General features: G+C 44.2%; 1 protein-coding gene across 2 annotated transcripts in view; it reads left to right on the forward strand.

The window, feature by feature from the left end:
- Positions 1–20,535, forward strand: part of prkd3 (protein kinase D3) — a 45,829-nt gene that overhangs the window by 20,983 nt on the left and 4,311 nt on the right. The window contains exons 3-15 of one of the 2 annotated variants that reach the window (XM_035168630.2): positions 2,397–2,535; positions 8,334–8,465; positions 9,038–9,195; positions 10,353–10,545; positions 10,644–10,721; positions 10,815–11,001; positions 11,930–12,053; positions 12,281–12,358; positions 16,683–16,959; positions 18,640–18,692; positions 19,108–19,180; positions 19,285–19,391; positions 19,526–19,687. In XM_035168630.2, coding sequence (XP_035024521.1) covers positions 2,397–2,535; positions 8,334–8,465; positions 9,038–9,195; positions 10,353–10,545; positions 10,644–10,721; positions 10,815–11,001; positions 11,930–12,053; positions 12,281–12,358; positions 16,683–16,959; positions 18,640–18,692; positions 19,108–19,180; positions 19,285–19,391; positions 19,526–19,687 — 1,761 coding nt within the window. Of the gene's footprint in view, positions 1–2,396; positions 2,536–8,333; positions 8,466–9,037; positions 9,196–10,349; positions 10,546–10,643; positions 10,722–10,814; positions 11,002–11,929; positions 12,054–12,280; positions 12,359–16,682; positions 16,960–18,639; positions 18,693–19,107; positions 19,181–19,284; positions 19,392–19,525; positions 19,688–20,535 lie in introns of both variants that reach the window. The other variant, XM_047341741.1, reaches the window with a different exon arrangement.

Raw genomic sequence — 20,535 nt, forward strand, 5'->3', positions numbered from 1 at the left:
GAGCAGGCATGTCAGGAGAGTGGAGGAAAACCCCACCATGACACTGCAGCTGCCTCAGGAAGGATGTTTCCCCCCCGCCCACCCACCCTCCCCGGCCCTTGCCTGTGGTGGTGGTGATGGTTTAGGCCACATCGCATCAATCACCTCAGATGGTGACAGGATTTAGGATGTAGCTGTGTCAGAAGCAGTGGGCGAGTTGGAAACGTTCCATCATTCAGCCACGTGCCTCGGTGTTGAGTGCTCGGAGCTCAGCAGAACTTTCTCCTTCACAAACTGTTTCCGTGTAATTATTTCCTTCTCCTGTTTGTGTCTGCAGCAGCTGAATTCTCTTTATACGATGGAGGTCAGAATCATTAACATAAAGTAGCATTAACATTGTCACAAAATATGTCTCATATCTCACAAAAACACACCACAGGCCTTAAGTGCAATGATGCAATGTTGATCGTTTTGGTTTTGAGATATGTGATAAGAGGTGAATAGAATTTAAAGATATATATTTATTTAATTTGAAATTTTCAGGGGTGTGTTTTTAAGAAATAATAGTGCAGGTTACCGACTGATTGGTCGGGGTGAGTAGATAATAAGTGAATTTTTATTTCTGAGTTAACTATCCCTTTAACGACGCCATTTCGAGAAGAATATATATGAATATATAAACATATAAGAAATAATAATGTGACATTCATCATGATAATTATTAATATCGACAGATTTATTATTTATTATTATTATTGATTCATTTATCAAGTTTTGTCTTGATATAAGGTTTGGCCAGATAGCCCAGCCCTACTGTTAGCCCTTGGTGTAGCTATGATATGACCGATGTCTATGGTTGTGTACAATACATTTTTTTATCGGATCGGATTCTAGTTTACATGACATCCTTTGTGATGTAACAGTTGTATATCATGTCCACTCTGAGATACTGATGTTCAAACTATATATTGTTTATTTCTAGATTGAACTGAGTCGTCTAGTGTGTACCCTGTGTTTTCCTGAGTCATCAATCTCTCACTGTCTCTGTATGTGTGTTTGTTGGTGGTCAAAGGGCTGCAGGTGTCTTCTGCGTCCCGTGCACAGACACCATGCCAACCTCAGGGCTCCTGGGCCGCAGTGGCATTGTTCTTGTGTGGCCCATTGTGTGTGACCCGTGTTCAGGGGGAAACAGCTGGTAGATCTTCCAGTACCAGCCTGCTTGGCATTGATCCTGACGCTCGGGCTTTGGTGTAAAATTACAGTGCCCCAATTCCTGAATTCCTACCATTCAGGACATCCATCTACTGATGATCGGCTTTTTCCACTCGGGCGGGTTTGCAAAAAGTGATGTTATGGTGTGGAGAAGATTCCCCTGGTGTTCAAAACGGCATTCTTCTTGAATTTGTGTATTTGTAAAATTGATATTTGCATATACACACTTTTTGTGTACAGCATGTGTCCATATCATTTTTAGTAGCTCTATGCTTATGACAAGAACACTGCTCTCCAAGAGGCTGAGCTGCCCTCAGTACAGGAAGTGACTCAGTATTGACTGGCGCTGCACTTCCTGTGCGCTGATTCTCCTCTACTCCTCACAGGATGTTTACCTCCTCCTCCTCCTGCACGCCTCACTCTCCCACCCTCCTCCCCGCCCCCTTCCTCTGTCACATGACTTTACGTCAGTGCGCTCGGCTCCAGTTCATGACCTGGTTTGTCTCGGTTTGGTTTGGCCCAGACTTCTGCAATGACGGCGACAGATGCTGTTGCCGAAGACCTTGGTAGTGCCAGAATTGGCCAAAAGTGGATTTTTCTGTGTGCACCTTTATTAAAACATACACCGAATGCATTACTTTACTGAAAAATATTGTTCAAGCATTTTATCATGATTATTCCTGGTTTGCATTAAGATATCAATGTATTAATGGAAAAGTGGGAAATAAAATACTCAAGATTTGCTCATAATGCTTTGCAGCTGGTTTTTACGAATGAAAATAAATGTGGGCCACTAATATTGATGGTGGAAGGGAAATTGAGTATCAGTTGTCAGTGAAGGGTTGTTTTCGTGGTATTTCCTCTAACTTTATGCCGTAGACTGTCTGAGAGAGGAAAGCAGGTCTTAGCAGGAGCTCACTTCCTGAGGTTTCAAAATACTCCTCATACGGATTGTGATGTAAGCCACTGGATATGATGTAACTGGTGTGTGTGTGCTTGTGTGTATTTTCTGGATGTTTACTGTTGCACAGATTGTGAATATGAGTCAGACGAACTCTGTCAGCTTTCTTAATCAGATTTACAGTTTGTTTTAATCTTAAATTGCACACATCACCTCTATCATTTTCGTTTTTATCAGGCTCAGTGTTTCACCAGCATCTTCACTCTGCCTACATCTAATAACTCATATCTCTACTTCTCCACAGTTCCCCGAGTGTGGCTTCTTTGGCATGTACGACAAGATCCTGCTGTTCCGCCACGACCTGAACGACGAGAACATCCTGCAGAGGCTGACCTCTGCAGAAGACATTCATGAAGGAGACCTCATCGAGGTGGTGCTCTCTGGTACGTAAACCGCACTGCAACTTTAAGTTAATGTGTATTCAAGTAGTGCCTCGTGCCTCTCAAAAAGAGGCACAAAATTAAAAGCTATTTAGTATTGTATCGACAGACCTTTTCGACTTTCGCTTTTTGCAAATAAAGGTAAAGATACAGAATGAACAATAGGTTCTAATCATTTAATCAGAAGCTGTGTCTTAATTCAGTGCCACAACCTTCAGAGAATGCATTTGAAGATGGATTGTGGCGCGAGTAGGGTGTCCCATTTCTAAGGTATCCTCAAGATGCGGTCGACTAATGTGTCCTTTCATTTGTGAGTGACAAAAGATCCAAATGGGGGATACTTCTCGAGGCAACCTATCCTAGGATGCATTGCAAGCCAGTGACAAAGCTAATGAGCTAGCTATGCTGGCAGTTGTGCAGTGGCTCAAAGGAGATCGTCTCATTTCGCTTCCGACTTTGTGGTCTATATGTTGCCCACGAAGGTCACCTGCTTCACGGTTGGGACACAGCAAGAGTTTGTACCTCTTTCAGACATGAAAATACGGAGAATTTGCTACACAGTTTACCCAGAGTTTGCCTTTCACACATGCACAACACAGCGGGAGGTTTTCTGCACACACGTGTTCATAACAGCATTAAATCCTCCGCATTATTCAGACGAGAGGTGGAGCACCCGGCTGCAGCACACAGAGACAGGAAGTCACGTTTTAACTCTGCTGCGTAGATCACTGGAGCACCCTGACACCGTCATCAGCTCTAATCACCACAACCTCTCTTGACATCCTCGTCTGTGTCTTCTAAGTCTGTGTCACCGCTTATTCATCCGGATATATTTGTTGTCTTTTTATTTATTTTATTTTATCGTCTGTCGTGTGTTAGACGTGTCATCAACTCCCCCACTCGCTCGTGGTGAATCCAGCGGGGGCTCCCTGATGTGTTCACACATCGACTGCTCCTGGATTTCTACAGACTTTATACTATACTAGTCACACTCTGACATTTTCGTTCATAAATACACCTTCTCCAGAGAAAGTATGGAGGATCTGTGGAGTCCAGTGCATGTCTGAAAGCAGCTTTACTGTGATTATAAGTAATCCAAGTAACTTTTTGCTTTTTATCATAAAAGGTTACGATCAGACTTTGGTGGGGATGTTTAATTTTTACATTTAATGTTTAATGCAGCGGCTTTGTAGCAGTCGCAAACATCAAAATTGCAAATTTTTAAATATAAGAGAGACTTTAGAGCCTATTTAACCCATATATTTCAACGAGGAAAAAACATTTCTTCAGTTATCTTCATAACTGCGTATGTCAGCTGAAAAACCAGCAGAGACTGTATACAAAATGTAGTGCAGTGACTCTGTTGGCTCAGGGTTTGTTTCAGTCTGAAGTCCAAAACCAACAGACGTAAGGTCACGCTTCTTTTGACTCCCCAAACAGGAGAAAAATGAGAAAAATTCCACCAGACCGTCACAAACCAAGTGCTATTAAAATCCAAACAATTGCCTTAAACTAATAAAGTGGAGGAAGCTGGACTTGTAGTCATGGCTGACACACCTTCCATTAAACACTGCCTGTGTTGTCTCGTTCAAGGGCAGCTCAGTGGATCAGATACTGTCAGAGTCGTCTGTACTCGCTGAAACTGCCATGCCTGAATGAAATGTTATTCCTGCGGGTGAATCACTCAGCACAACACTCACTCACTGACCTGCTTTTATTTTGTGATGAATTGGTGTTTTCTTTTGTTTTGGTTTCTGTCTCCCTCATCAAAGTTTCCATCAGAGGTCTGAGGCCTTTACTGCCAAGCAGGATTTAGCTTATCGAGGTAACTTCAGCTTAAACCCCGGGTGTTACATTGATGGTTCCCTTTTTACTGTGGTATATCATATATGCTGCACACGTACTCAGCCCCAGAGCAGAGGTGTGGATCAAAACCTGTCAGCAGCCAAGCTCATGACCAATCCGATCGGTCGACTACGGCCATCTTCGGTGTCCTTGGGCAAGACACCGAACCCTTTATTGCCCCTGATGGCTGTGTGTAATTGGTGTGTGATAGGAAAAGCATGAATGTGTTTGAATGGGTGTGTCACCTGTACTGTAAAGCTCTATGAATGGCCAATAAGACTAGAAAACACTATATTAATACACACCATTTAACATTTTGCATGTGTTCACTCTGGATTTAAATCAGAGCTTTTGACAAACGGATGGAGAGTTTGTCACACTAAATAAATCCATAATACCTTTTAAATCCAACCGAATCGTTAATTCATGACAGGAGAGTGTTAAATGCTGTCCCTTCCGATACTGATACCAGCAAGGTAAAGGCCTCCAATACTACCCAAAATGCAGAGTTCTGTGTAGCGATTCCATATGACCTCTTAAACGTTTTACCCAGATAAAACTGCAATTTTATTTTCCTGGAAATCACTTCTTCTTCGCCGATCCAGCAGCAGTTGTGCTGTACAGCCACTGTCCAGTACTGTTAGAGCAACGAAGAAGAAGAAGAAGAAGAAGAGAAGAAGAAGAAGAAGAAGAAGGAGAAGGAGAAGGAGAAGATGAAGATGAAGATGAAGATGAAGATGAAGAAGAAGGAGAAGAAGAAGAAGAAGAAGAAGAAGAAGAAGAAGAAGAAGAAGAAGAAGAAGTTGCAGTTCCACAAGTAAAGCTGCAACATGCACCTTATGCAAAACTTCCGTTTCGACCTATTTAAAGGAAGTACTTGTTTCAAGGTATCAAAATGTTATCAAAACTCAAACTCAACTTATTCTTGCACTGCAGCTATTTCAGAGAGATTTTCTGAGAGAGAATGATATTTTAGTGGAAAAGAAAAACTCTGATGGAAAACTGTGTGGGGAAAATTATCCCCACACAGTTAAATATTTCCAATGATTATAAATAAAAACATGTCAGTTAGACTGAGCCCTTCAGACATGAGTTAACTCAATCTGACATGACTTTATTTGTATCCGCATCACATGTTAATAATACTTTGATCATATCAGACAAAAGACCAAAATGATCAGTCAGTAAGAAACGTTCAGAATATCCTCAACTTGAATTCAATAACTGGAAATGATATCGCATTTTCTGTTCTATTCTTTTTCAATGCCGGGCTCAGTGCAGCCAGAGCATGAAAAGATTGTCCACCACTGTTACATCTACACAGGTGTTTTTCTGTGTCACTTCCTGCGATGACTGAATCAGCTTCCTGTGCGGGGCCGGGAGCAGCAAACGGCTTTAGAGTATCTGTTCTGCTCTAATCTGCTCTCCTGCTCCATCTGCCTCCGCGAGGAAGCACTTGACGCCACCTGTGCCGAGCGTCTCCTCCTCTCTCCTGAGCTGTGAGACTATTGTTTGTGGGGAATTATGTGGGATGATTGTATAGGTTCAGGATCTGAGGATACTTCAGGGCTGAGGAATGCAGACGAAAGACTGGAGAACTTCCTCCTTTTTGTTTCTGTTTGTCTCGTACGCTCCTTTGTCGCTCCTCTCTCTCTCTCTCTCTCTCTCTCTCTCTCTCTCTCTCTCTCTCTCTCTCTCTCTCTCTCTATCGTCTTCTCATTCTAATCCATCTGCAGGTGTAATCCACACCTGAGGAGCTATAGAGATATACTCGCTAAGGAGATGTAAGATTTGCTACATATGCAAGCCGTTTTTTTCCTTTCCTTTTCACCCAACACTCCATAAACGTGGTCCCTCCTCTTCAGAGGGGCTTTGCTATGTCAGACACTTGATCTTTGTTTGGGAAGCACAAGCTGAGTGATCCACATCCCCAAGCCTTTCATTTGGTTCAGAGAAAATATGAACCCTTTCCGCCCCACAATTTGTCCCCTGTCATCCCTCGCCTCTGCGCTCCCTGGCCAACCTGCTGTTGGATTCTGCGGCTGCGGGAGAGAGACCATGTGGATATCTCTCTTGCTGTGGGAGGGAGGCAGAAGTGGCTTTTTCTTGGCTGCGGGCTCAAAGGCGAGGGCTTTTTTTTTGCTGCAGTAAGTGATTGTAGTAGACCCGTGGAGTGTAAACAAGCTCTGATGTAAAGGGCCGGCCCTGGACACAGCGGACGCAGCGCAGGCCATCTCAGGCCCATGAGGTTTGAGGCTTGGCCTGACCGATTGTCCCTTTTGTTCTGTTTTTCGCTGCCTCAGGTTCCCACCGGCTCTCGCAGGCTCCTCATTCGCCACCAGCGGCGGTGTGAAATTGCCGTTTTATAATGCTGTCGGTTTGTCGTAAATATGGCAAACATGTTTTTGTCAGATGGAAACTTTGTAAACTCTCGGGCTCAAAGCAAATCATTGTGAGCCTCTCCGCTCGTGAGAAGGGCCGCGAAAAACAACGCGCTGAGCTTATGTTCGCCGTTGTTTGATGCTAATAAGCACGACGGGCAATACATAACACTGCGGCAGCTAAGAAGCAGCCAGTTGTTTTGCAGGCGTGTGTGAAAACGCTCATGAATGCTGCCTTTCATGTGCCTGTGCCAGGGAGCTGTGACATGTGACCTGCCTATGTGCTCTTTCCTCTCTCAAATCAAAACGGCCTGCATCACCCCACCGTGGAAAAATGTGGCCAGACGATCCCCGCTTACATTAATGCTGCGCAAAAAATATCTCCCATCACATTGGTCCCAGGCCGCGACGCTAAAATTAGCCCTCGACCTATCGTTTCTGTGGAAATGTTGCATTTTGTTTGTCAAGTGAACAAATCGAATTGATTCAATTTAACTGCCAGCGAGGATTCCTGTGACATCTAAGACTTTTTCCCCCTCTGACTGACTTTTTTTTCTCCAAGCATGTTTTCTCTTTATATTATATGGAGCATGTGTAGATTCCTGACAAAGGAAATGCTCTTTTTAATTTATTACTGGCCAAATACTTTGTTGTGCATGTCTGCATCTCATCACGGGCAAACAACAGCTGAGAATGTTGTCCTCGCTCATCAAAGGAGACAAAAAAAGTGATCGGTTGAATCACTAACACACGTTAGGTGACACCACCGTTACCCGCACTAACTCCTGCAGCAAGTTCTGCAGCTTAACCTGAGTGTAAAGATTAACTATTGTGTCACTGGTCAAAGGATTGCAGAGGAACACAAAAGAAGAGACACACACACACACCCCCCCACACCCCACACACACACGTGCAAACACACAAGTTGATCTTACTCATCTCCACATCTTTGATGATTCACAGTCATGATTAACCGAGCCTCGCTTCCAGCAGTGAGCTCAGAGCGTCTGTTTGACACAAACAGCAGAAACCCTGAAGAGAGGAAGAGAAACAGAAAGAAAAAAAACATGGCCACAGCTCTGTTGGATTTATTATTACGTGCAAAATAACAAAGATGGATATAACAGGGTCACACTGTGGGTCTCTGCTCTCCTATGGGTGTGCCCTGTCACTTTGATACAAGCAATGATGAAATTGAAGTCGTGCCAGTGAAGATGTGACGCCCTCTAGGGGAGCAAAGTGGACTCGGCATTTACAAGAGAGCACCGGCAGACAGGTTCTTCTTTGCTTTCTTGTGAAGAAAACTTCCTTTAAAGTTTTTACCCCAACACAAGTACAGATACATATACAGTGAGACTGTATTGTCTGCAGTGTTGCTTTAATAATAAAAACGGTATGAAATAGTTGTTATATACATGTGTTAAACTGCTGCTCTTTTGCTTCCTTTGTCATCTCTTCTCATTTTTTCTCTTCTAATCCTTCAGTTTCCTTTGCAAAATGATTTTCCAGATTTCTTTTGCTCCGGCCAACTTTTAGTTATACATCTTGTGTGTCGTATTTTTTGTATTTTTTTAGCTCAAGCGACAGTTGAAGACTTCCAGATCCGACCCCATGCCCTTTTTGTCCACTCCTACAAGGCCCCCACCTTCTGCGATTACTGCGGGGAGATGCTCTGGGGTCTGGTGCGGCAGGGGCTCAAATGTGAAGGTCAGGAGCACACACGCACACACACACACACACACACACACACACACACACACACACACACACACACACACACACACACACACACACACACACACCTGGACAAACACTACACAGCAAACTGTTTCTCACCCGAGCCTTTGACTTCTCTAAGACCTTTTCACTAGAAATCCAGCCTGGCTCCTATTGTAGCCACACAGATGCACAAACACATGACATCTCTGACCTCAAGAATGTATCTGAGAGATACACAAGCAAACAAGAAAGATTCAGTCCAAGCACTGCAGCCAGTGAAATGCTTGACATTCAGATCCCAGTGGAGTTATGGCACGACGGCTCGCTTTCATTTTTTGCCATTATTGGATCAGATCAAACTCTTTCATGTTCTTGTCACACGGCAGCGTTTGAAGACCTCCCTGACTGTGAATTCAATTTAAAACATTAATTCATCAACCAGTGCAAACACACATAGTCATAAATTGTGGTATACAGGCCTTTTCATGCATCTTGTAGCTAATTTTCCAAATAAATCCTTGTTATTTGTGACTGATGTCTTCTGTGTTTTTGTTTTTAAGGATGTGGGCTGAACTACCACAAGCGCTGTGCCTTTAAGATCCCAAATAACTGCACCGGTGTGAGGAAGAGGCGACTGTCCAATGTCTCCCTGCCCGTACCGTCCCTCTCTGTCCCCCGGCCTCCACCTGCTGAGAATGCCGTCGTCATCCTGGATGAGGTGAGACTATGATTTAGTCCCTCGTATTCCTCACTTCCCTACGTGCCGACAGACTATCTGACTATAGGGAGGTTATGGATTACTCGTACTTATCAGCTGAACTTCCTGAAGTCCTCCACCAGCAGACCTGTGAACCACGGCTCCGAGCTCGGCCTACTCAGCTCTCTCCAGAGTTCTTTTCGAACCGGAGATCTGCTGGGACGCCATGTGCCGTCAGCTGCCGTTGCTCTCCTTGGTGTCTCAGGTGTGCTGGAGCCAGATGTGTTGAGTCACGAGTGAGTTAAGTGAGTTATTCCCAAAAGGGGCGAACCCCAAACTAATCAAAGAAGAAAAAGAAAGTTGGAAAGACGTCAGTATCTGCTGATCCACCGAATGTAGGAGTCGGCGACTGTGATGATTATTTTTATCCTCTGTGCATACACTGAGCTGGCTGCAGTTTTGACATCAACCTAAATCCGACTGGAAGCCAGGTGAACGAGCCAAGAATGTGAGGTAGCCGCTGTGCGTGATGTTTCTAAACTTAGCAAATCTGGCTCTTTTTCCCTCGTATCTCCTGGGCCCTGTTGTGGAACGCCACTGATTCAGAAAATTGAATTGAGCGACGCATAGCTCAGCGCTGAGAGATCCTCAGTGAGGTCTTATGAAACAGTTTTAGGATAAGCCCACAATGGAATATTCTCCTCTTGTCCGTGTCCCCTCAGAAAGGTCATGAGGAAATATGATTATGCTAATGACATTAAAAGTCCTCGTTTGTGTATTTGCTCGCTCGCTGGCGAAAATGAAAGATCGCTTCCTCCCCGTTTCTGTCAGGAGCTCCCAGACGACTCAATTTATTCATATAAAAGCAGTGGTAAATGCTTATATGTGGTAAAACATGACAAATCTAATAACAGTGTATGGACCACCAGGGCTGTGTCGACGACGAAGTCATGCTAACTCAGTGTGACAGTTTTGCTTTTTCCACCGACTTCTGTCTCTTCTTCTACCGCCATCTCATTATTCACTGTCGTTCCCTATCTCTCCCACACTCCCGTTGAGGCCGTCCTTCGTTCCATTTTTCCATTTGCTTCCTTCCAGCATATGGTTTTTAATTCCTCTGGATGTCCCTCCATCTTTCACTTTTTAAAATCTTTTAAAATCCTTCCAACCCTCAGCAGCAGAGGTCCCATCAGGAGGCCGGGAAGCGGATCCTGTCCTGGAGCGGCAGGCCCATCTGGATGGAGAAGATGGTGCTGGGGCGGGTCAAGGTGCCGCACACCTTCGCCATACACACCTACACTCGGCCGACGATCTGCCAGTACTGCAAGCGTCTGCTCAAGGGCCTCTTTCGCCAGGGCATGCAGTGTAAAGGTATGAAGAGTGTGTTTCAAAGAGATCATTTGAGAACATCATGGCAGCTTTTTACCGTGATCGTAATTTGTCATTGTTTTTTTTATTTCAATGACCAGATTGCAAATTCAACTGCCATAAACGATGTGCTTCGAAGGTGCCAAGAGACTGTTTAGGAGAGGTGGACTTCAATGGAGGTGATCATTTCATCTAGTTTCACAGTGACAGTGTTATATCCCTTAGATATTTGTGATTTCAAACATTTTCATTTTTCATGTACATGTGCATAGAGCCGGCCAGCCCCGGCCCGGATTCAGACACGACCATGGACACGATGGAGGTGGACAGTAGTGACATGGACGGCGGCAGAGGACTGGACGACCCAGAGGAACCCTCGACACCAGATGAGAAGATGTTCGACATGGACTCTCCCTTCTTGGATAGAGAAAAGGATGAAGAGCCCATCAAGACGATTAGGTGTGAAGATGCTGATGTAAAGAAATACTGCACACTCAAATGTGTTGTTCAGCTGTCTAACTATATTATAAGAGTGTTTTTTGATGAAATACATTAATGCTGACATTTATGACCAAAAAATAAAGAAGTAATGGTTTGAACTTGGCTCAAAACGCCACCTGGTGTTTCAAACCGTCTCGGACATTTTAGGGCCAATGCTTGCGTAGAGTCAACCTCATCATATTCATCTCATGATATTTATAGAAGTGACATTTATTTATATATATCTATAAATCTCTGTTGAAATGAAACCCCCAAGTCACCACAATGTCTGCCATTCAGGGACGTCCCCCCATCCTCTTCTGCCCCTCGGCTGTCTCTGACTCATAAACCATTTGATCCGCTGGTGAGATAAGCTTGTGCCAGCGGTTCGAACGGCTCGGGACCACTGCGCTCCTCAGACACAGATCCATGGCTGTTTGAGCCCTGCCGAGGCCACCTTCCCAAATTCAGCTTTTCTTTATATTACTTGTTTTGGATATTTCAGTGCAGAGTGACCGAAAACAGGGAGAGAGGGAGGAAGACTTGCATGAAAGGTCACCGTCCTAATTGAAACCGGGGACTTTGTGGTTGTGTTTTTTAAACCACCAGGTCTAACTGGCCAATGCCTGAGTTTATTCTAGGCCAGCAGTGGAGTTTTTATGTTTGTTTGTTACCACGGCTGCAAACATAAAATCATGCATCACTCTCTGTGCAGGATTTCTGTCAGGAAAAACTTGGCTGCCTAGAAAAGCTTATTTAAAACTATTCATTAACAGGCTTCTGGTCAGTTAAAATGTTATCAATTGTTGATTCTGATATTAACCAATAAAATCGTAAAACCCTAATTATTATCTTTTGTGTGTGTGTGTGTGTGTGTGTGTGTGTGTGTGTGTGTGTGTGTGTGTAGTCCTTCCACCAGCACCAACATCCCTCTCATGCGGGTGGTCCAGTCCATCAAACACACCAAGAGGCGGAGCACCACTGTAGTGAAGGAGGGCTGGATGGTACATTATACGAGCAGGGACAACCTGGTAAGACTGATAACCTCCCAAAGCTCTACAGAGGAGCCCAGTCTGAAATGGGCTGTGCTTAGCCTTAATGCTGGGGAAAACTCCCTCTCTCCAAAGCTGTTGAATTCATGTGTTGAATTCAGCGCAGAAGGTATTTTGCTTGAGAAACTAAATAAATAGTAACTACTGCAATATTGGCTGTGTTTTGTGCAGTTTAACGTGGTGCTTGTTTTCCTCCCCTTTAACAGCGGAAGAGACACTACTGGAGGCTGGACAGCAAGAGTCTGAGTCTCTTCCAGAACGACACTGGAGCCAAGTTCTACAAAGTAAGAATGAAACTCTCGTCTCTGTGTCTCTGTGTCCGTTTCCAGATGTGAACTCCGGAGAATGTCCACACAATTGGGCACTAACCTTCTCCGGAGTTTGCCTTTCACTTTTGAAGAACGCAGCAGGAGATTCTCCGCTCATACACATTTTCAACAACAGAGAAATCCCCAGAGCGTTCAGGGGTGATGCAGCATGTAGGAGGGAGGAAAAGACGTGTAAATTCTGCTGCCGAGATCATGTGGTTTTGTTTACAGCACATCAACACTGGTGTCAGCCATTATCACCAACAGCTCTGGAATCTTATTGTCTTTCTATGTCGACATCTTTGTCTGTGTCTGTGGCACAGACAAAGATGGATGTTGTGTGTTAAAAACATCATCAACGCACCCACTCACTCATGCAGAGGATCTCTTGGTGTTTTCTCACATGGGCTCATTCGGACATTATCCAGGGTTTTTTACTAGAGGGCTGACAGGAGAAACTCCAGAGAAAGTCCGGAGGCTCTCACACTGACATTGGTGTTCTCCCATTTAGCCCCTCCGGAGAATGTGAGGAGATTATTTTGAGTTCAGTGCATGTCTAAAAGCAGCTAGACAGTAACATTCGTTAAAGTTTCAGAAAGTTGAGCAGGGAGATTCAGTGTTGAGTCCGTGGTGAAAAAATAGCCCCAAAATCTTCATATAGCTCCACAGACCTGAAACTTTGCCACGGATTTAACTTCCTTCAAATTGAAAATAAACCGTTTTCAGACATGACCTCCAGGAAATGTCCGGAAACTGTTTTCTGGACATTTAGACATTTTACCGGGGGGCTGGAAGGAAACGTTCCAGAAAAAGTCCAGAGTAGCTGAATCGGACATTTGCATACAGCCCCTCTGGGACATTTCAGGCCAGTGTGCGTGCATGTCTGAAAGCAACTTGAGTGATACTGAAGTCCTCTATGGGTTGTGTTTTTCATATAAATACTGCCCGACACCACTTTGATGAGAGGTTTGTAAATAAATGTGTCAGCAGCAGGTTCCTGTGTGTTTGAAGGTCAGTTTGTCTCGCTGAAACTCCCCTTGGGGTTTTTCTGCTCTTCCTCCATGCAGTCAAAAGATACAGCCGCTATAACTCACTATGTTTAGCTCTTGTGTATCAGGTCAGATGGGATATATTCAGGGGTTTTGAGGAGATGGAGTTGAAACTTTTGGTACCAAAATAGTACATTTGCCGCGCGATCTTTTAAAATAAACGGATTGATTTCTTCAAATTCAAAACCCAAGGGTGATTGAAATGAATCTTTTTCTCAACCATACATCTTATGCCACAGCCTTTATCTCTAAGTTCACCGTGCCTGCGAGTGAATAAAAATGCCATTTGGATGTGTAGAATCAGTCGTGGAGAGTGTGTGACACTTCCCGCTCAGTGCCAGCACCGGAGTCAGTCATTACACTGCCGCAGGGGCTTAATAGCACAGTAATTACACACTGAGGAGCGAGGGAGGGAACTGCGAGGTAAAGACTTCCACATGTGTGTTGGTTGGTTCTTTGTATGTGTGTGTGTGTGTGTGTAGGGTGGGTGGGTTGGGTGTAATCATTTTATTGTTCATGTCGCTCTGTATGTTTTGAGACTGTGATACCTCTTTGAGTTGTGGTCAGAGTTATGTGTGTGTGTCGGTTAAGATAGTTTCCAGAGCGAGGGGGCGGCACGCTCACTTTGTGTGTGTGTGTGTGTGTGTGTGTGTTAAAAAGTGGTGGTTTTGTAAGCAGCTGCGCTTACAGTCCTTCTTTTCTTCTCTCTGACACTGGTTGTGAAACAAGGCTGAAAAACAGCTCGACTCCCTTCACCCCTCTCCCCCAATTACTCTGTCACACCCTGCAGCCTCTGCCACCAAAGCCTCGGAGAGGAAACCTCAGCAGGGACCGACTCCTCGGGTGTGTTTACAGGCAGCTTTATGTGGTTCTTTATTATCAACTTGGCACTCCGCCTTGTTTAAGACCTTCAGGAGGCTAATTGAAGGTTCGCTGTAAATGCTCGAAAGGTTTGCAGGCCTCTTGCAGAGCGGCAGATTTCTGTCTGTGATAGATAACGTGAGATGATCTCCTGTACAGTAGATAAAAGCTTCCTCCAGGGGTTTCTTCTCAGAAACCACAGGTTCTCCATCTGCCCCATCTGTATCCGGGAAATCGCCCCGGCTCGGGGATTTTCCTTTCATTTCTCTGAAGTTTCTTGCCTGCTGCTCATCAGCGTGCGGCCACTGTCCTCCCCTTTGCTTTATACCTCCAATCTGATTAGTGGTGGTCGTGCGGTGGCTCGCTTGCCAGGCATGGCAGCCATTTTCACCATTTGGAAGCCATAACAGCTTCCCGTTTGAAGATGAGACCCCTGTACTTGTGGCTTTCTCTGAAGAACCTTTCATGGGGTGAGGGGGCTTCTCTCTGTCTCGGCCAGATTGAGTGCTGTCACAATCAAAACACACACACACACACTCTACCCAGTAGAAGAATGGCAGTTGCAGCGTCTTTCGTCTCAGTGGCTAGCGGTAGCGCCAGCGGCTCATGCTCAGATGGGGCCTCTGGCTGGCCCTGCCTTGTAATCAGGGAACCAGAGCGCTTCGGCCGCCGCAGGGCCCCGCTCACGTGACCCGGCCCCGCTAACCACAAGCACTTCATCTGATACTCCTGTGGTGAGCCACGCGGAGGGGACAGCGTGTGCCTCAGGGAGACCCCATTGGCTGGAAGTTCTGTGTGTTTTCTGATTTTCGACCCTCCCTCCTCTCTTTGATTTGACAGTGAGCCTGAAGGGGAAGGGGGGGAACTTTTAAAGTGTGCTGCAACTGTTCACTCTGTAGTGAAGAGGAAGAGAGACAGATAGAGCTCGGATTATAGAGTCAACATCTGAGCAACTGAGTGTGGAGACTGTGTGAGTGTTAATACCTCTATTATTGTCATGTTATTGTGTAGGATGAGCACTGCATCTGTAGAATTAGGCAGTTTTCATTTAGTTAAATTAGATGATCACAATTTATTTTACTATCTTTGCCCATTTAAGGTACAAAGAAACCAGCCAACTTTCTGAAGTGAGGGGATGTGATTTATAATTTTATCAGTTTTTTTATTTAAATTTTAACTTTTTAGAATGTTCCTTTCACCTCAATGTTTATTTATTTATGTGTAATATTTATTTATATTTTATCGATATTTTGGTGTTAAAGTACAAGCACAAGCTGTTTGTACCTGTTTGTCCGTTTGTTCATGTGTGAGCATACCCTTCCTTAGTTACCCTTATATACAATGTATATTTAGCCATTTATCTGATTGTCCATTTAGATATTTTAGTGTTTTAATGTCTTTGTTCCTGTTTTCTCCTCCATGTTATTTCTCTTTTCAAGCAAACACAACCTGTATAATGCACTCGTTCATTAGTGAATAAGCATGAGTGGGGGGTGAATTCAGGTAATCTGGGACTTTTTTAGCAATTTTTTCTTCTACGACTTATTCGGATATCTGCGTTACACATTCGATCAACATATTTTACCTTTCTTTAATCCTTAAGATGTTTTCTAACCAAACCAGAAGAGAAAAAGGAGCTTTCATTCCCACAGGAGACACGGCACAGCTTTTAGTGTTCTTTGGGCCAAAAACGAAAATTCTGCCTGACCAAGAAAATTAACAAGAAAATGTATATTATTCTTGATTCTCTTCATTCATATTAACAGGTAAAAGTAATATTTTTTCATAAAGGACCCTATCTTGAATAAAGAAACTATACAATTCATCTAATACGTTCTATTAAAGGTGTATCACTTTTTTTTTAAAGTCAATTAAAATTCAATCAACAGCAAGCAACAATAAGAGATTATTTCTTTTATTGGGGCTACGCAGGGAACAAAAGGTGAGAGCTCCATCATGATGGATCAGCCCATTGTCTTCTGCACATGTTTGGTGTTATGGCTGCAGACTCTTCTCTGCTTTTTTGGATCATGTCTGTCCTAGACAGCTGATTATGGGCTAGTTATCCTTTTAAACAGACAGGGACAGACTGTATTTACCATCCTCTCTAAAAACTGCCGACCATATGCTACATCTCTTCAGTTTGTCTTTTTTTTTTTTACTTCAGGAAGTCCCTAAATGCATATTCCCTCAATTAGAGAACTTTAATAACTGTCCCAGATTATCCAAAGCATGCTGTCCCACATTATCGCCCATGTTGATAAAGTGGGACATCTAAATCTATATTAAGAAGGAAAGAAATTATTTTTCGGAATCTTTTTCATTTCAGAATTATAATAATAAAATATAATGTGATTTGTTGTAACCCCCTCTCGACCTCTCCCTTACAGGAAATCCCTCTGTCCGAGATCCTCCAGGTGGAGCAGTCCAAAGACTACAGCAGTCTGGCCCAGGGCAGCAACCCTCACTGCTTCGAGATCATCACAGCCACCATGGTGTACTACGTGGGAGAGAACAACGGCAGCCACTACCACAGCCCCGCTTTGGCTGCCTCGGGGGTGGGCATGGAGGTCGCCCAGGGCTGGGAGAAGGCCATCAGACAGGCCCTGATGCCCGTCACCCCCCAGCCCAGTGTGGCCAGTGCTGCCGGACTGGGAAAAGATCACAGTAAGTTTGATATACAAACAGCTCTCAAGTGCAAAAAGCACCGATGTTGTGGTTGAAATGGAATCAATGATTTATAATTATGAATTTATTCATTTATATGAAAATACATATTTTTAGAATCAATATTAATTGTGCAGATACTTTTATAATAGGTCCAAGGAAGACCACAATTTTGATATTACATATAGTCTTTTCTTCATGGCTACAAATGATCAACCTAAAATCAAGATATTGAAATATTCAAAGGGAGATGATGAAAACTTTAATTTGTTTTATGAAACATGAAGCTGAAGTACAGACTAGGGCAACAACAAATGTAGTGTCTCTTATCTTCGTTGTGTTTGTTAGAGGTGAGAGATCCGCCCCCAAAAGATAGAAGAACTCTGCTTACACAACTTCGGTTAAGGTGGCATTAAAAAAAAAACAGGTGAACTTTGGAGAGGAAGGGGAAGCCCTGTATTAGTGTCTGCAGGCCAAATAAGTGTGGGTATGAGGCAAGTCACTGTATGACTGTCACTGACTGTGCAGAATCTGAGTCTCACACTGGTCAGAGGTGTTGCTTTTCTCACTGGTTTGTTCCCTAACAGCAAAGACAGGAGCCTGTAGAATGTTATTAGAGGCTCTTTGGTTATAAATTGACGATAAGATAGAAAATGAGAGACCTGATCATTAGAAGCAAATGATGTTTAAGTGTGGGCATCACATTAGAAAACGAGGCTGTCGCCAAAAAAAATCGGAAGATGTGGAACAGCAATTCATTGGGTCACTTCTGAAACCATGAGAGTGTTCAGAAATGACTCTGTATGAAACTGTCCATGCTCCAAAGATATGAACTTAAATGTCAGTTTGATTTATTTGGTGCAACTGTGGCTCAGGAGGTACAACGGTTCAAACACTAACCAGAGGGTTGGCAGTTCGATCCCATTCCCCCATTTTGCCAAAGAGTCCCTGGGCAATACTGAACCCCAAACTGATCCTGATGGCTGTACCAGCAGTGTATGAGTGATGTAAAGTGCTCCACATAGATGCACTGTATGTGTGTGTGTGCGTGTGTGTATATGTGTTTGTGTTTGTTTGTGTGTGTGTGTGTGTGTGTGTGTGTGTGTGTGTGTGTGTGTGTGTGTGTGTGTGTGTGTGTGTGTGTGTGAGTGATTGAATGGCAAAGTTGTACTGTAAAGAGCCTTGAGTGGCTAGAGAAGTAATATAGATACACAGAAGTTACTGTTTACCTTGAGCCAAATGATCCCAACATCATATTTCATATCTCCACAATAAGTGGCAAGTCAGATATAAAAGCTAATACGAAATATGATGTTGTGCGTAACATTAGCCGAATGATCACAACTTCATCACTTTGCACTTGCTCTCGTCTCTGACTTTCTATTCATTGTGCAGAGTGAGCTCCTGCATACTTGCAACACCCAGTCACACATAGTATCTCAGATTATTTTTGAATAGCCAGTTTATAGTGTAATAAAATGCTTCATTACGAGGGGTTGTGACGTATTGCATGCAGCTGCGATCTAAGAGGGTAAAGTTATGTAAGAGAAAAACACTAGTATGTGAGCATCTGACAACAATCACTTCACTGACTGATGGAGCGACCGGCGGCTTTATGCTTCGGTTAAGTGACATTTTTCACTTGTTGAATGTGGAACCATCGTGTGTCTTCTCTTTCAGAAGAGTTGTCCATCAGCATATCTGTGTCCAACTGCCAGATCCAGGAGAATGTGGTGAGTTGGGCTACTACTTCTTAAAATCACTGTTGCAGTTTCCCAGAACAGGCCCTGCACATGCACAACACATCCATCCATTTGCTGTTAAAGAAGTGGCTGTTGCGGTAACATCAGAAATCGTATTCCAGAATGTCTTAATGTGTTTCAACCAAAACCTCCGGAGGAAGCTTTCGTGCCGCACAAATGGGGAAGCTGCAGCCTCAGGTTTTTTGTTCAGAGGGGTTTTCGTCTCGGTTGCACTTCTGCATCGAGTGAAAGTTAAATATTTGCAGAGTAGCAGGGGTTTTGCCAGGATTTAGATGATGTGACGATACTGATTTAAATTGACAGCATGGAAAGTTTAACCACATTTTTCCCACAAGTAAAAACAAAACACAATCATTTAGTAACAGCGGCAATCCTCTCTGTGCAGGACATCGCCTCGGTGTACCAAATATTTTCTGATGAGGTGCTGGGGTCAGGCCAGTTCGGCATCGTGTATGGAGGTATGTCTCTGCACCTGAATTTTATACACAATAGATCTACTGTACATTTTTAATACATTTTTAGGCTATTTAAACCATTTTCCCCATGTCCCATAATATCTTAGGCAAACACAGAAAGAGCGGCAGAGATGTGGCCATTAAAGTCATCGACAAGATGAGGTTTCCCACCAAGCAGGAGAGCCAGCTCAGGAACGAGGTGGCCATATTACAGGTAATGACCAGACTCCACCAAACAACCGAAATTATTATTAGAGTTAAAAGAAGTAATAACACCTTATAAAGGATAGTGAGCTCTGCAGGTTTGAACAGGAGCTCGTCTCTAAGTCATTGTCTGCTTTTCCTCAGAATCTGCACCACCCAGGTATCGTCAACCTGGAGTGCATGTTCGAGACGCCAGAGCGGGTCTTTGTTGTCATGGAGAAGCTGCACGGCGACATGCTGGAGATGATCCTGTCCAGCGAGAAGAGCAAGCTGCCTGAACGCGTCACCAAGTTCCTGGTCACACAGGTGTGTGTGTTGCTGGAAAATACATTTTGCTCCGTCTCTTTCTGCCGTTTTGTCTCCTCTCGACCGTCTGTATCAGGGCACGGTCACACATACGTGTATGCGAAGCAAATATCGCTTGTCAAAGTTCACCAAAGTTGGACTCCACGATAAGCTACACTGCGATTTGCCTCGCCACAGAAGGCAAATTGTTTTTTAGCCTCCTCGCTCTCACAGATTGGAAGCGTATGGGGGGGGGGAGACAGCACTGCTACATTTGTGTATGTGTGACTGTGCCCTTAAGATTCCAACTGTTACAAGCTGACCTTAACTAGAACGATCTGTAACTTAATGTTACCATATTCTCTCTCGCAGCTGGTTATCGTCAAATAAACTGATAACCAATTACAACTATTATCTTTCCACACTTTTTAATAACCCATTTCTTCAACTCCTGCTTTCATTTGTGTGTTTTGTCCCTTTATTTTCCATCGTAGCTTCCCTTCTCCTCTCTCCCTGTATGCTTCCCTCTCTTTTTGGGGTGTGTTAGCCCACTGTGAGCGAGTCTGTGCCTCATCTCCAGGGCCTGTTTATTCTTGTGGTGAGCTGATTTGTGTGTGTGTGTGTGTGTGTGTGTGCATGTGTGTGTGTGTCAGGGTTTGGGTTGTTTACGCGATCAGTCTGCATGGCATCACGGCCTCCTCCCTGGCTCTGTGGATTACAGCCTGCCGCACGCCGGTGGCTTTGGGGGGTTTGATTAGAAGAAGCAGCGGGCCCCCGGGCCTCTGCGGATCCCAGGTCCCAAACAGGAGCGGGGGGCCATTAACAACAGCTGCATTAGCTGGGGCGGGGCCGGGCTCTGATGTGGCCGG

This window comes from Hippoglossus stenolepis, chromosome 10 (genome assembly GCF_022539355.2).
Source record: "Hippoglossus stenolepis isolate QCI-W04-F060 chromosome 10, HSTE1.2, whole genome shotgun sequence".
NCBI lineage: Eukaryota > Metazoa > Chordata > Actinopteri > Pleuronectiformes > Pleuronectidae > Hippoglossus > Hippoglossus stenolepis.